We start from the raw sequence: 15,886 nt of genomic DNA, 5'->3' as shown, positions 1-15,886 counted from the left end.
GAGATTTAACACTAGAAGGCAGCTCAAAATTTCAAAAGTGTTAGTGTTCAAAATCTGATTTTTGCAAAACATCAAGTATAGGATCTGTTTTGAAGCTATCATCCTTTTCACCTCTCTCTTTTTGATCAAACAAATTTCTTTTCTCTCAAGTATTTCACTCTTTTCTTTTTGCTCTCTCTCAAGTGTTTCACTCTTTTCTTTTTGGCTTCCTCTCAAGTGTCTCACTCTTTTCTTTTCTCTCTTGTTCAATCTTTTCTCTCATTTTCTTTTGATCCTCACGCACCTCCCTAGGGCTCAAAGGTTTGAGCGTAATTTTCTGGCCATGATGTTGGAATGAGATCTTGTTGGTGCTGCCATTATGATCAGAGTTGGTGTCATATTGCCATGGTCTTCCCAACAGTATGTGACTAGCCTCCATGGGAACAACATCACAAAGAACCTTATCCCTGTATTTGCCAATGGAAAAGTCAACTTCAACTTGCTTACTTACTTGTATTTCTCCATAGTGGCTGAGCCATTGAAGTTTGTATGGCCAAGGATGTGGTTTTGTGACCAGGTTCAGCTTCTCCACCATTCTTTCACTAGCCACATTAGTACAGCTCCCGCCATCAACAATCATCAAGCAAATCTGCCCATTGACAGAACATCTTGTGTGAAAGATATTCTCTCTTTGGCTTTCTTTCTTTGGCTTTTGTTGGCTACCAAGCATTCTCCGGATCATCAACAGTTCACCATTCATGGCTGCCTCCTCTTCTTCTTCACTTTGTTCTCCTTCGGACTCACTGGTGTAGTCTCCATCATCCTTAAGAATCATGGTCTTTTTGGAGGCACATTCATAAGCATAATGTCCCATACCTTGGCATTTGAAGCACTTGACCTCTTTGCTCTTTTTGGATGGTTGTTCAAGAGGTTTTGAAGAAGCTGAAGCTTGTGGTTTGGTGGCTGGTTTGCTAAGGGTGCTCGGCCCTTCATCTTTCATTCTGTCTCTCCAAGATGAATTGGAATTGGTAGAACTCTTCCTTGCAAGCCCTTTCCTTTTGAGTTGTTGCTCAACTTTAGTGGCCTTGTGCAGCAATTCTTCCATGTCTACATATTCCTGAAGTTCTACAATATCTCTAACATCATTAGATAAACCATTAATAAATCGAATCATGGTTACCTCTTCATCCTCCTCAAGATTGGCTTGCAACATAAGCACCTCAAGTTCTTTGTAATACTCCTCAACACTCTTGCTGCCTTGGGTAAGTTTTTGAAGTTTAAATTTTACATCCCTAGCATGGCTTGAAGGGACATATCTTTTCCTCATGATTCGTTTCATTTCTGCCCATGTTTCCACCGCTGGCTCCTCATTTCTCAATCTCTCTTTTGCAAACTTATTCCACCAAACAAGAGCATAGTCTGAAAAGTGAGCAGCTGCAAGTTTCACCTTTTGGTCCTCCACATAGTTGTTGCAAGCAAAGACATGCTCTATTTTGAGTTCCCACTCCAAGTATGCCTCTGGATCACTCTTTCCCTTAAAAGGAGGAATTTGGAATTTGACTCCCTCAATCCGAGCAGGTCTAGGATTTTCACGAATTCGTCGTGGCCTCCCGCCTTCACTGTCACTATTGTTCCGGTTCTCCATTTGATCCAGCCTTTCGTGGATCTCTTCAGTTTGCCTCCTCATTAAGTTTTCCAGATGTTGTGTAAGAGCCCGCATTTCGATGGTCGAAAGTTGCACTGCTGGTTGCTCCCCCTCTTCTCCTGACATCTTTGACAAATGAAAAGACTCAAGTAGAACAAACAAATGTTAGTGTTTACCTCACTTCTCTCGTGTTTCCCTCAAATTGGCTTTTCTATGATGTGCACTCTTGCCTTTTTCCACTCAAAAATTCTCACAATCTCTTGAGTAAATCAAAGTTAAGACACACAAAGAATTATGCCACCAAATTTGTGTAGAGTCACACAGATTAGAATAGACTTTAGAATATGAAACAAAAGAAGACAAGACAAATCACCACAGAAATGGAAAGGACTCAAAATATTTAGAGACTAAAGAAGAATTCAAGAACAAACAGAAAGAAGAAAATAAATTGGAATGCTAGCAACAAAATTACCTTGAACAATTGAATTTGGCTAATTAAACAAGAACCATTCAGCCTTTTTTTTTTTTTTGAATTTTCGTTTTTTTTTTTTGAATTTTCGTTTTGTAATTTGTTTTTGATTCTGAACAATTAACAAGGCTTAACTTTTGCAATGGTTCAGCCAAAAGAAACAAAAACTAAAATCAAGGAAACAAGAAATCACAATGAGTTGCTAACCAAAATTCCAGATAAGAAAAGAAACCAAAATCCTAGAACCGGAGCTCTGATTACCAAATGATATGCCCCAAGTTGATGCAAGGGCTTGATGGATCGTCTAGGATGATTTTAGGACTTGAGAAACCAGAGTTGGAAGGGAAAAACAAAGAAGAATTTCGTGCAAGGAAAAGATGGACAGAATTGGAATGGAACTTTATGGATATGGAAGTGCAGACGTCACACAAAGGGGGTGGCAAACCTTTGATAAGTCAAGGTCTTGAATCACTCAAGGGATATGAGAATCACTCTCAACAAACTGAACTAACTCAGAAAAAAATAATCTTATTCATTCCTGTTCTCCATGCTTGGCCGTCCCTCCCTTTTAAAAGAGTTTGGCTTTGTTTTGAATTACAAAGGTGAGTCATGGTCTTAACTCCAATTAATGACTAATTATGGAGTTTTAACATCCAATTCTGAACTGAAAATTCAAATAAAAACTCCTAATGAGCTGGTCAAGCTCAGCTTGTAACAGCCCCTAAACTTTCTCTCATTACATTAAACAAAAACAGGAAATTAACTTCAATTGAAAGAGATTCTTGGAGTTTTACTTCAGCCATCAAGAGCTGATGCAAACTTGGAATATTCCTCCCTTAAAGCCTTCTTATTCACGCCCCACATGCCTCCACTTCAGGTCCATTAATTGCTAATGCATCCTTGGTGTATTAGGGACTTATTGGATTGAAAAAAAAACTAGAAATAAAATTCGAACTCAGCTCCAATTAATTGGGCTGATCTTGGACGACTTCCTCTTCATAGTTCATGAGGAAATTCACCAATTTGGGCTCAAGTTCTCGCACATGGGTTCCTTCCTCAAGAGCTAATGCTATCATCTGTTGAAGTGCTTCCTTGGCCCTTTTAGCCCTTGCCCTAGTCATTGGTCCTCCAAGTCCTTTTAGCGCTCCATGACCCTTGTCCTTGTCCTTGTCCTCATCATTCCCTCCCTCTTGAAAAGGATTTGACCTCAAATCAAATTCTCCTCCATCTGCATCGAAGAGAGATAAATCAGAGACATTAAAGGTTGAGCTGATGTTATACTCACCTGGAAGCTCTATTTTATAGGCATTGTTATTGACTCTCTCAAGTACTTGAAAAGGTCCATCCCCTCTAGGTTGGAGTTTGGATTTCCTTTGTTCTGGAAACCTTTCCTTCCTCATGTGCACCCAAACCCAATCTCCGGAATGGAACACCACCTCTGTTTGCCCATCAGTTTGTGGGTGGCAAGTGGTAGAGAACAAAAGTTTAGTGCCTAACTTCCCCCATAAAGTCCTCCAGAAGTGACTTAGGAACTTGGTGTCCCTATCACTAACTATGCTTCTAGGCATCCCATGAAGTCTTACAACTTCTTTAAAGAACAAATCAGCAACGTGACAAGCATCATCAGCTTTCCTGCAAGGAATAAAATGAGCCATTTTTGAAAACCTATCAACAACCACAAAAATTGAATCCTTTCCATTCTTTGTTCTAGGGAGGCCTAAAACAAAGTCCATAGACAAGTCAACCCAAGGGTATTCAGGGATTGGCAAAGGAGTATACAAACCATGTGGCATCACCTTAGACTTAGCCTTCTTGCAAACAATGCAATGTTCACAAAACTTGATCACATCATGTTTCATTTTGGGCCAATAGAAATGTTCCTGTAAAGTTTCTAGAGTCTTTTGGACTCCAAAATGACCCATTAATCCCCCAGCATGGGATTCTTTAACAAGCAGTTCTCTAATGGAACTTTTAGGCACACACAACCTGTTTTCCTTAAATAAAAATCCATTGTGCCTATAAAATCCATTTTGAGAAACTTTCTCACAAGCCACAAAAATTTCAGCAAAGTTATCATCTTTTTCATACATTTCTTTCACATGTTCAAGTCCTAGCAATTTAGTCTCTAACATGGAAAGCAACACGTGTCTCCTGGATAAAGCATCAGCCACAATGTTACTTTTCCCCTTTTTGTGTTTTATGACATAGGGAAATTGTTCCAAAAATTCAACCCATTTGGCATGCCTTTTGTTCAACTTACCTTGCCCCTTCAAGTATTTCAGCGACTCATGATCACTATGAATCACGAATTCCTTGGGCAAAAGATAATGCTGCCAAGTCTTCAAAGCTCTCACCAAAGCATACAATTCCTTATCATAAGTAGAATAGTTAAGGGCAGCTCCGCTTAACTTTTCACTAAAATAAGCAATTGGGTGGCCTTCTTGAAGCAACACAGCACCTATACCTACATTTGAAGCATCACATTCAAGTTCAAAAGATTTAGCAAAGTTAGGTAAAGCAAGTATAGGTGCATGGGTAAGCTTATGCTTTAGGGCAGCAAAGGCCTCTTCTTGATTCTTTCCCCAATGAAAACCCACATTCTTTTTCACCACTTCATTTAGGGGTGCTGCCAAGGTACTAAAGTCCTTAACAAACCTCCTGTAGAAACTGGCCAAGCCATGAAAACTTCTTACATCACCCACGGATTTAGGAGTGGGCCACTCTTGAATGGCTTTGATCTTTTCCTCATCAACCTGCACTCCTTTCGAACTCACAACAAAACCAAGAAACACAACATGGTCAGTGCAAAAAGTGCATTTCTCAAGATTGACAAACAATTGTTCCTTTCTAAGCATACTCAAGACAGATCTTAAGTGCTCAACATGCAGCTCAAGAGTAGTGCTATAGACCAAAATATCATCAAAGTACAAAACCACAAATTTCCCAATGAATTCCCTCAAAACATGGTTCATTAGTCTCATAAAAGTACTAGGTGCATTAGTTAAACCAAAAGGCATAACCAACCATTCATACAAACCATATTTAGTTTTGAAAGCAGTTTTCCATTCATCCCCTTCTTTAATCCTTATCTGATTGTAACCACTTTTCAAATCAATTTTAGAAAAATAACATGCTCCATGCAATTCATCAAGCAAATCATCAAGTCTAGGAATAGGGTGCCTATACTTAATGGTGATGTTATTCAAGGCTCTACAATCAGAGCACATTCTCCAAGTCCCATCTTTCTTTGGTACCAAAATCACCGGTACAGCACAAGGACTCATGCTATTTCTTACCCACCCTTTGTTCAAGAGTTCTTCCACTTGTCTTTGAATTTCAGTGGTTTCTTGTGGGTTGCTTCTATATGCTGGCCTATTAGGCAAAGAAGCTCCCGGAATGAGATCAATTTGATGCTCAATTCCTCTCAGTGGTGGTAGACCACTTGGAACACTTGTTGGAAACACATCCTCATAATCCTGCAAAAGAGATTTAACACTAGAAGGCAGCTCAAAATTTTCAAAAGTGTTAGTGTTCAAAATCTGATTTTTGCAAAACATCAAGTATAGGATCTGTTTTGAAGCTATCATCCTTTTCACCTCTCTCTTTTTGATCAAACAAATTTCTTTTCTCTCAAGTATTTCACTCTTTTCTTTTTGCTCTCTCTCAAGTGTTTCACTCTTTTCTTTTTGCTTCCTCTCAAGTGTCTCACTCTTTTCTTTTCTCTCTTGTTCAATCTTTTCTCTCATTTTCTTTTGATCCTCACGCACCTCCCTAGGGCTCAAAGGTTTGAGCGTAATTTTCTGGCCATGATGTTGGAATGAGATCTTGTTGGTGCTGCCATTATGATCAGAGTTGGTGTCATATTGCCATGGTCTTCCCAACAGTATGTGACTAGCCTCCATGGGAACAACATCACAAAGAACCTTATCCCTGTATTTGCCAATGGAAAAGTCAACTTCAACTTGCTTACTTACTTGTATTTCTCCATAGTGGCTGAGCCATTGAAGTTTGTATGGCCAAGGATGTGGTTTTGTGACCAGGTTCAGCTTCTCCACCATTCTTTCACTAGCCACATTAGTACAGCTCCCGCCATCAACAATCATCAAGCAAATCTGCCCATTGACAGAACATCTTGTGTGAAAGATATTCTCTCTTTGGCTTTCTTTCTTTGGCTTTTGTTGGCTACCAAGCATTCTCCGGATCATCAACAGTTCACCATTCATGGCTGCCTCCTCTTCTTCTTCACTTTGTTCTCCTTCGGACTCACTGGTGTAGTCTCCATCATCCTTAAGAATCATGGTCTTTTTGGAGGCACATTCATAAGCATAATGTCCCATACCTTGGCATTTGAAGCACTTGACCTCTTTGCTCTTTTTGGATGGTTGTTCAAGAGGTTTTGAAGAAGCTGAAGCTTGTGGTTTGGTGGCTGGTTTGCTAAGGGTGCTCGGCCCTTCATCTTTCATTCTGTCTCTCCAAGATGAATTGGAATTGGTAGAACTCTTCCTTGCAAGCCCTTTCCTTTTGAGTTGTTGCTCAACTTTAGTGGCCTTGTGCAGCAATTCTTCCATGTCTACATATTCCTGAAGTTCTACAATATCTCTAACATCATTAGATAAACCATTAATAAATCGAATCATGGTTACCTCTTCATCCTCCTCAAGATTGGCTTGCAACATAAGCACCTCAAGTTCTTTGTAATACTCCTCAACACTCTTGCTGCCTTGGGTAAGTTTTTGAAGTTTAAATTTTACATCCCTAGCATGGCTTGAAGGGACATATCTTTTCCTCATGATTCGTTTCATTTCTGCCCATGTTTCCACCGCTGGCTCCTCATTTCTCAATCTCTCTTTTGCAAACTTATTCCACCAAACAAGAGCATAGTCTGAAAAGTGAGCAGCTGCAAGTTTCACCTTTTGGTCCTCCACATAGTTGTTGCAAGCAAAGACATGCTCTATTTTGAGTTCCCACTCCAAGTATGCCTCTGGATCACTCTTTCCCTTAAAAGGAGGAATTTGGAATTTGACTCCCTCAATCCGAGCAGGTCTAGGATTTTCACGAATTCGTCGTGGCCTCCCGCCTTCACTGTCACTATTGTTCCGGTTCTCCATTTGATCCAGCCTTTCGTGGATCTCTTCAGTTTGCCTCCTCATTAAGTTTTCCAGATGTTGTGTAAGAGCCCGCATTTCGATGGTCGAAAGTTGCACTGCTGGTTGCTCCCCCTCTTCTCCTGACATCTTTGACAAATGAAAAGACTCAAGTAGAACAAACAAATGTTAGTGTTTACCTCACTTCTCTCGTGTTTCCCTCAAATTGGCTTTTCTATGATGTGCACTCTTGCCTTTTTCCACTCAAAAATTCTCACAATCTCTTGAGTAAATCAAAGTTAAGACACACAAAGAATTATGCCACCAAATTTGTGTAGAGTCACACAGATTAGAATAGACTTTAGAATATGAAACAAAAGAAGACAAGACAAATCACCACAGAAATGGAAAGGACTCAAAATATTTAGAGACTAAAGAAGAATTCAAGAACAAACAGAAAGAAGAAAATAAATTGGAATGCTAGCAACAAAATTACCTTGAACAATTGAATTTGGCTAATTAAACAAGAACCATTCAGCCTTTTTTTTTTTTTTGAATTTTCGTTTTTTTTTTTGAATTTTCGTTTTGTAATTTGTTTTTGATTCTGAACAATTAACAAGGCTTAACTTTTGCAATGGTTCAGCCAAAAGAAACAAAAACTAAAATCAAGGAAACAAGAAATCACAATGAGTTGCTAACCAAAATTCCAGATAAGAAAAGAAACCAAAATCCTAGAACCGGAGCTCTGATTACCAAATGATATGCCCCAAGTTGATGCAAGGGCTTGATGGATCGTCTAGGATGATTTTAGGACTTGAGAAACCAGAGTTGGAAGGGAAAAACAAAGAAGAATTTCGTGCAAGGAAAAGATGGACAGAATTGGAATGGAACTTTATGGATATGGAAGTGCAGACGTCACACAAAGGGGGTGGCAAACCTTTGATAAGTCAAGGTCTTGAATCACTCAAGGGATATGAGAATCACTCTCAACAAACTGAACTAACTCAGAAAAAAATAATCTTATTCATTCCTGTTCTCCATGCTTGGCCGTCCCTCCCTTTTAAAAGAGTTTGGCTTTGTTTTGAATTACAAAGGTGAGTCATGGTCTTAACTCCAATTAATGACTAATTATGGAGTTTTAACATCCAATTCTGAACTGAAAATTCAAATAAAAACTCCTAATGAGCTGGTCAAGCTCAGCTTGTAACAGCCCCTAAACTTTCTCTCATTACATTAAACAAAAACAGGAAATTAACTTCAATTGAAAGAGATTCTTGGAGTTTTACTTCAGCCATCAAGAGCTGATGCAAACTTGGAATATTCCTCCCTTAAAGCCTTCTTATTCACGCCCCACATGCCTCCACTTCAGGTCCATTAATTGCTAATGCATCCTTGGTGTATTAGGGACTTATTGGATTGAAAAAAAAACTAGAAATAAAATTCGAACTCAGCTCCAATTAATTGGGCTGATCTTGGACGACTTCCTCTTCATAGTTCATGAGGAAATTCACCAATTTGGGCTCAAGTTCTCGCACATGGGTTCCTTCCTCAAGAGCTAATGCTATCATCTGTTGAAGTGCTTCCTTGGCCCTTTTAGCCCTTGCCCTAGTCATTGGTCCTCCAAGTCCTTTTAGCGCTCCATGACCCTTGTCCTTGTCCTTGTCCTCATCAGTCGGTGTAAAACTATTTTACCCGATAAGTTGCTTTTTGCATCGAATGTCGGAATGGAAAACTTCCTTCTGAAGAAAGATTGAAATCATCAAGAGAAATGGGTGTACGCGAGTAGAATCTTCATTTGAAGCTCTGAATAGAAAAAGTCCCCATAGTCGGGTGATTCTAGGGTTTTGAAATACCAGGGATTCGGTTTCGGCAAACTTCCGATGATTGGAATCGGACGTTCGTAGATCCTAGAGTTTCGCCTCGAAACGATTTTGATATATGGAAAAAGAGAAGTTCTAACATTTCTCTGAAGATTTTTGGAATTAACTTCCATCGTGCCTAAAAGTGAAAATTAGCTATATACTAGGGTTTCTGACCTAGGTTAAGCGTATAACGATCGTACTATAACTTTTATCGATCATGATGTAATCCTTTGACTTTTCCTGAACTTTCTCCTTCATAAATATATTTCATTTAATAAACTCTAGTTCAGGTTTCCCTTCACAATACATCAACCCTAATCGTAAATGGAAATTACTTCCACTGATCCTAAGCTTAAAATCTTGGGTCTTACATAATCAAACACTTAGTCTCAAGTATCACGGCAATGATACTAACTACAGACAATCTCACAGCCAAGCAAACATCTTAGCAAACAAGTCTACCCAATCTCACCATGAAGCTTTGAAAACATCTTTATCAAAAACTAAAACACCAACGAGTTCGGAAACTCGTAAACCCAAAACCCTTAGTGCTCTGGTTTCTCAACCGGAGCTCTGATACCACAATGTAACGCCCCGATTTCTCGAGTGTTACACAATAACTAATTAACCAATTTTCATAAAGAGTTTTCGTCGATTCACTTATTAATCTTCAATTAATGATAAAAGTTCAATTTTACAAAATTCTCGAAACTTAACCATTTCAAACTTGCGGAAATAATCATCAACGTAAACCTCAAACTTTATTAATAATTGAAAAGAGTATGAAATAAATATCCGGAAGAAAACTTCAAAGTAAATTACATCAAGTTAAACTATCTCAACTAAAGTAAAGTAATGGTTCAATACTTCCAAAACTCGGTACTCTCAACCCAAAAGAAAAATGGATGTCTCACAACCCAACCATATCCTTGGCCCCTTCCTCTTTATCTTCTTCCTCTTCATCAGAAGTGTAGTCGTCATCAGAAGTGTAGTCGTCATCTGTAGTGGCTCGTCACGTAGCATCAACTCCCAAGAATGAGTCGTCGCCATTTTCTTCACGACCATCTACCCCCCCAAATAAACACATAGCAAACAAGCAGGGTCAGGTCCAACAAAAAGAATGATAATGACAAAATCAACAACAACATATATAATATAAGTACATTATATGTCTTTTATGGGAAAGAGTCAGTTACTAACGGAATCTCACTTCACACAACCCACCAAAACTTCCATGGCCATCTTCGTGCTTCCGCAGAGGCACGGTTATCACGGTGACCGCAGTCAACCAAATCACGTGGAGCCGCAATGATCCACAAAAGTACACGGTGACCGCAGTCAACCAAATCACGTGAAGCCACACCGGCCCACAAGGTTCACGGGAGACTGCAGTCAACCCAAATAACTCCCTCGCGTGCAAGGTACCATCGTTCTCATGGACATATGTCCAAATTATTCACATTTACTTGCAAGCGAGTTTATTACACTTTTCTCTTTGTTAAGTCTCTAAAGTCAAGCCTAGAGTCTTATCATACTCTTTATACAACAACCTTCACAACACAACATTCACAGGTTACAAGGGAATTACGGCTACGTGAGCGACCCTTGAACCATTAACTGAGAAAATAAATATAATTCACGTAAAGGAACGCAAGAACATTCACTCATGCATAATATATCATCGCAACTTCAACATATTGACAGCAGAAACAACTTTCACAAAAATAGAGCCACAGAATGCATCTTTCAATCAAAAATCACGTATGATACCTTTCTAGAAAGCTATTTTAAATATCTACAACTCTCTCGTTACTTACTTGTTCATTTGAGTCCCAGAATTAGGTGATATTAGGCCTTAAAGCTAACTGTCCGGAACAGGAAAAACAGCAGGTGTGACAGTTACTAAACACGACCCCCAGATCACATTACTAAACCAAAAATTATGATTTTTATATGTCTGGAAAGATATTTCGAAAATCTACAACTTTCATTTTAATCACTTTTTCATTTGATAACCATAAACAGGTAAAAAGGGGCTCTGAAGTCCGCTGTCCAGTACAGGAAACTGGCAGCGAAACTCCCATGGCTCTATGGTTTTCAAAAATAATTTTCCTTCCTTCCCCTTTGATCATGGCAATCTTGGTACAGCCCCAACAACCCAAATATCCACTCAAAATTTCAGAACCAAACATTTAGCCAGGATCATGTTATAACAAGTGCAAAATAGCACAAAACTTAACAAATACCATGGCAACTCGCATAAAATCATAGATTCAGATCATAAACAACGTTTGAGGATCATATTCTTGGCTTTTCAAGAGAAAAATTCCAGCAAGCAAGCATGTACAGGAAATCATGCAAAAACAGTCCAAAACTCAAGTTGTTTCTCATGGCAATTCATGGCATATTCCCTAAAGAACCTACGCATTCCTAGAACCAGCCCTTACCTCGGGTTTTGAATGAATTTAGATGAAAAGAAGTAGGATTTTGATGGAGAGAAGTGAAGAATAGAAAGAGCTTCCTCTGCTGTCCAAAATTCTCCTTCCTCCACGTGCTTCCTCTCCTTCTCGCGTTTCCTCTCCTTCCTTGCGGTTTTTCTCTCTTTCTCGTGTCTCCTCCTCCTTCTTGGTGGGCGATGGTTGCTGGTGGTGCAAGGGTGACGAGTGGAGGCCTCTTAGGAGCAAGGGGAAGGGTGCTGGTTTGCTTGTTTGGTTGGTGTTTACGTGAAATATTTTCTGGTGCTGTTTTGCATGTAAGAAAATAAGGATTTCACTCTAATCCTTGCCTATAGGTGGCGGCCAGGGCTTGTGTGGGCTAGGGTTCTGGTTTCAGATCTGATACAGCCCAAGAAAAGAGTATTAATGACTCATTAAAGCTCATAATTCAGAGGAAAAACCAGCTGCAGCCCCCTTCCTTTTCCATGGGCAGCCGGCGGCTCACCAAGCCTCAGGGTTTTCAAAACCCTTGCTTCTTTCCTTGGATCAGCCTTCCTTGGCCCATAATGCTCCATTCAGCCTAAGTACCTTCTGATTATGAGTTTAATCCACCACTTAACCCAAATTAAAAAGGTTTAAGCCCAAAACACAAACCCAACTTTTAATAAAATTTCGTAGGTACTGTACAGCCCGACCTTTGCTCATTAAAACAGGGATATCTGGAGCTACAGATATCGGATTTACACGAAACCACATTGAGAATTTTCTTAACTTAAAGGGCTACAACGCTCATGAAGGAAGTTTTCCCAAATGAAGTCGTTAAGACCCTCTAAAAATTCGCACAAGTTGACAGTTCTAATCTGCCAGTTATCAAACATTAGCTAAAACTTCAATTTTATTCAAACTTCCATAAAATTGTTCCAAATTGAACTTAGGGCCTTACAATACCACCCCCCTTAAAAATAGTTTCGCCCTCGAAACTTAAGGGTTTACAAATGAATCGGGGTGTGACTCACGCATCTTATCCTCTAACTCCCAGGTCGCGTCACCAGTCTCTTGGTTCCACACGACCTTCACTAAAGGCACCTCCTTGTTTCTTAAGCACTTTATGCTTCGGTCGACGATCTTGATGGGTGGCACCTCCATTGTCAGATCATCTCTCAACTGTATGTCGTCTGGCGTAATCTCATGCGAATCATCTGCCATGTACTTCCGCAACTGCGACACATGAAGAACGTCATGGATGTTGGATAGAAACGGTGGTAGGGCGATCCTGTACGCCACCGGTCCAACTCGCTCCGTGATCTGGTACGGCCCAATAAACTTCGGAGTAAGCTTCTTGGACTTGATTGCCCTTCCGACACCTGTCATCGGGGTAACCCGCAAGAAGACATGGTCTCCGGCCTGAAATTCCAACTCCTTCCGTCGGTTGTCGGCGTAACTCTTTTGGCGACTCTGCGCGGTTCTCATCTTTTCCTGAATTCTCCTGACTTCCTCGATGGTCTGTTGCACCAATTCCGGGCCAATCACCAAATTTTCCCCATCTTGATGCCAGCATAAGGGCGTACGACACCTCCGACCGTACAAAGCTTCGTAAGGTGCCATGCCGATGCTCGCATGGAAACTATTGTTGTAAGTGAATTCGATCAATGGCAGCATCTCATCCCAACTGCCCTTGTGATCCAACACACAGGCCCGTAGCAAATCTTCCAGCGACTGGATTGTCCTCTCTGTCTGCCCATCGGCTTGCGGATGATAGGCAGAGCTCAATCTCAACTTAGTTCTGAGGGCATGCTGCAAGGCTCCCCAAAAGTGAGAGGTAAACCTCGGAACTCTGTCTGATACGATGCTGGTCGGTACACCATGTAGACGCACAACCTCAGCCACATAAATCTCCGCCAATTTCTCCACCTTGTACTTCAGGTTGATCGGGATAAAATGAGCGGTCTTTGTCAAACGATCAACAACAACCCAAATTGCACCGAACTTCCTCCGAGTTAAAGGTAAAGCCGTCACGAAGTCCATAGAAATACTGTCCCACTTCCACTCTGGGACATCTAGTGGTTGCAGCTTCCCTGCGGGCTTCTGATGCTCTACATTTGCTTTCTGACATGTCAAGCAAGTAGAAACATACTCAGCCACTTGTTTCTTCATCCCAGGCCACCAGAAGTGAAGTTTCAAGTCCTGATACATCTTGTTCATTCCGGGATGGATACTCAGTCTACTCTTGTGTCCTTCATCCAGGATCAATCTTCTCATCTCTGCATCGTTAGGCACACATATCCGTCCCTTGCATCGCAGAATATTGTCGTTCCCAATAGAGAACTCTGGTGCCTTTCCCTGAGCCACACGGTCTCGCCACTCAGCTATCCCTTCATCAGTCTCTTGTCTAGACTTGATCTCTTCCAAAAGTCCACTTGACACCGTTACCATTCCGAAACTCAGTCTTCCTGGTGCGAGCTTAACGTCCAAGCTCAGATCTCGGAAAGCCTCCAACAGTTCTAACTCCTTGACCATCATTGAGGACACATGTATAGCCTTCCGGCTGAGAGCGTCGGCTACGACATTGCTTTTCCCCGGATGGTACTGTAGAGTGAACTCATAGTCCTGCAGGAATTCCATCCACCTCCGCTGCCTCATGTTCAGACCATTCTGATCAAATAAGTACTTTAAGCTCTTATGATCGCTGTAGATCGTGAACGTACTGCCATAGAGGTAGTGTCTCCAAATCTTGAGAGCATAAACTATGGCAGCCAACTCCAAGTCATGTGTAGGGTAGTTCTTCTCATGAGTCTTCAATTGCCTTGAAGCATAGGCAATTGCTTTCTTATCTTGCATCATTACACACCCCAAACCATTGTGCGACGCATCACAATACACGTCATAAGGTTCTCCTTCCTTAGGTAAAGCTAGTATGGGTGCGGTGGTCAGCCGCTTCTTCAACTCCTGGAAACTAGCCTCACACTTCTCCGTCCACGCAAACGGTTGATTCTTCTTTGTCAACTGGGTCAACGGCGAAGTCAACTTTGCATAATCTTTGACGAATCGTCTATAGTAGCCAGCAAGCCCAACAAAGCTTCTGATGTCGCTTGCCGTCTTAGGTTGCTCCCATGACATAATCGTCTCGATCTTGCTAGGGTCCACTGCCACACCCTGACTTGATATGACATGCCCCAAAAATTTCACCTCCTCCATCCAGAACTCACACTTTGAGCCGTTAGCATATAGTTGTTTCTCTCCCAACACGCCCAACACCTGGCGTAGATGCTCCTCATGTTCCTCTCTACTCTTCGAGAAGATTAGGATGTCATCGATGAATACCACCACGAACTTGTCCAGGAATGGTCTGAACACTCTGTTCATGTAGTCCATAAACACTGCGTGTGCATTAGTAACCCCAGACGGAATCACAAGATATTCATAATGCCCGTATCGAGTCCTGAATGCGGTCTTCTGGATGTCAGATTCCTTGACTCGGATCTGATGGTATCCTGACTTAAGATCTATCTTCGAGAAGATCACCGCTCCTCTAAGTTGATCCATTAAGTCGTCTATCCGAGGCATCGGATAACGATTCTTCACGATCACTTTGTTGAGTTGTCGGTAGTCCACACATAGTCTGGACCTTCCATCCTTCTGCTTCACCAACAGCACTGGTGCACACAAACGCACACAGGCGTACACCTTGGGGCGCAAAAGGGATTCCAAAGCCCACTCTTCCTTCGATTGACATTCCATCAATCGATCTCAGAGTTCAAACATCTTAATATAATCAAACACTTAGTCTCAAGTATCACGGCAATGATACTAACTACAGACAATCTCACAGCCAAGCAAACATCTTAGCAAACAAGTCTACCCAATCTCACCATGAAGCTTTGAAAACATCTTTATCAAAAACAAAAACACCAACGAGTTCGGAAACTCGTAAACCCAAAACCCTTAGTGCTCTGGTTTCTCAACCGGAGCTCTGATACCACAATGTAACGCCCCGATTTCTCGAGTGTTACACAGTAACTAATTAACCAATTTTCGTAAAGAGTTTTCGTCGATTCACTTATTAATCTTCAATTAATGACAAACCTTTCATTTTACGAAAACTCTTGAAACACAACCTTTCCAAAAACACGCGGAAGTAACCAACATCGTAAAACTTTTTAAATAACCAACTGTAAAGAGTACGAATCAAAGGCCTGAATGAAAATAAAGATTACATCAAAACTTGTTCATTCGAATTTAAGCAATAAAATTGTTCGATACCAACACTTCGGAAACTCTCAACCCCAACAGAAAACAAAAGACTCTCAACCCAAACCCTATCCTTGGCCCCTTCCTCTTTATCTTCTTCCTCTTCATCAGAAGTGTAGTCGTCATCTGTAGTGGCTCGTCACGTAGCATCAACTCCCAAGAAT

General features: G+C 40.9%; 1 protein-coding gene across 2 annotated transcripts; it reads right to left on the bottom strand.

Moving 5' to 3' along the window:
• Positions 1 to 2,172: 2,172 nt before the first annotated feature.
• LOC130716712 (uncharacterized) lies at positions 2,173 to 12,208 on the bottom strand. Of its 2 annotated transcripts, none has more exons than XM_057566711.1 (2): positions 11,487 to 12,208; positions 2,173 to 3,725 (listed from the first exon to the last, which is right to left on the bottom strand). In XM_057566711.1, exon 2 carries the CDS (start codon positions 3,659 to 3,661, stop codon positions 3,059 to 3,061), a length of 603 nt encoding a protein of 200 aa, XP_057422694.1. In that variant the 5' UTR covers positions 3,662 to 3,725; positions 11,487 to 12,208; the 3' UTR covers positions 2,173 to 3,058. The 2 variants fall into 2 exon arrangements, 1 of the variants encoding a protein (XP_057422694.1); XR_009012135.1 differs by lacking the exon at positions 2,173 to 3,725 and adding an exon at positions 9,841 to 10,104.
• Between the last annotated feature and the right edge of the window lie 3,678 nt (positions 12,209 to 15,886).

The sequence above is a fragment of the Lotus japonicus genome, chromosome 5 (assembly GCF_012489685.1).
Source record: "Lotus japonicus ecotype B-129 chromosome 5, LjGifu_v1.2".
Taxonomy (NCBI): domain Eukaryota; kingdom Viridiplantae; phylum Streptophyta; class Magnoliopsida; order Fabales; family Fabaceae; genus Lotus; species Lotus japonicus.
The sequence above is the reverse complement of the archived record's forward strand: the minus strand, read 5'-3'. Positions and strand labels throughout refer to the sequence as shown.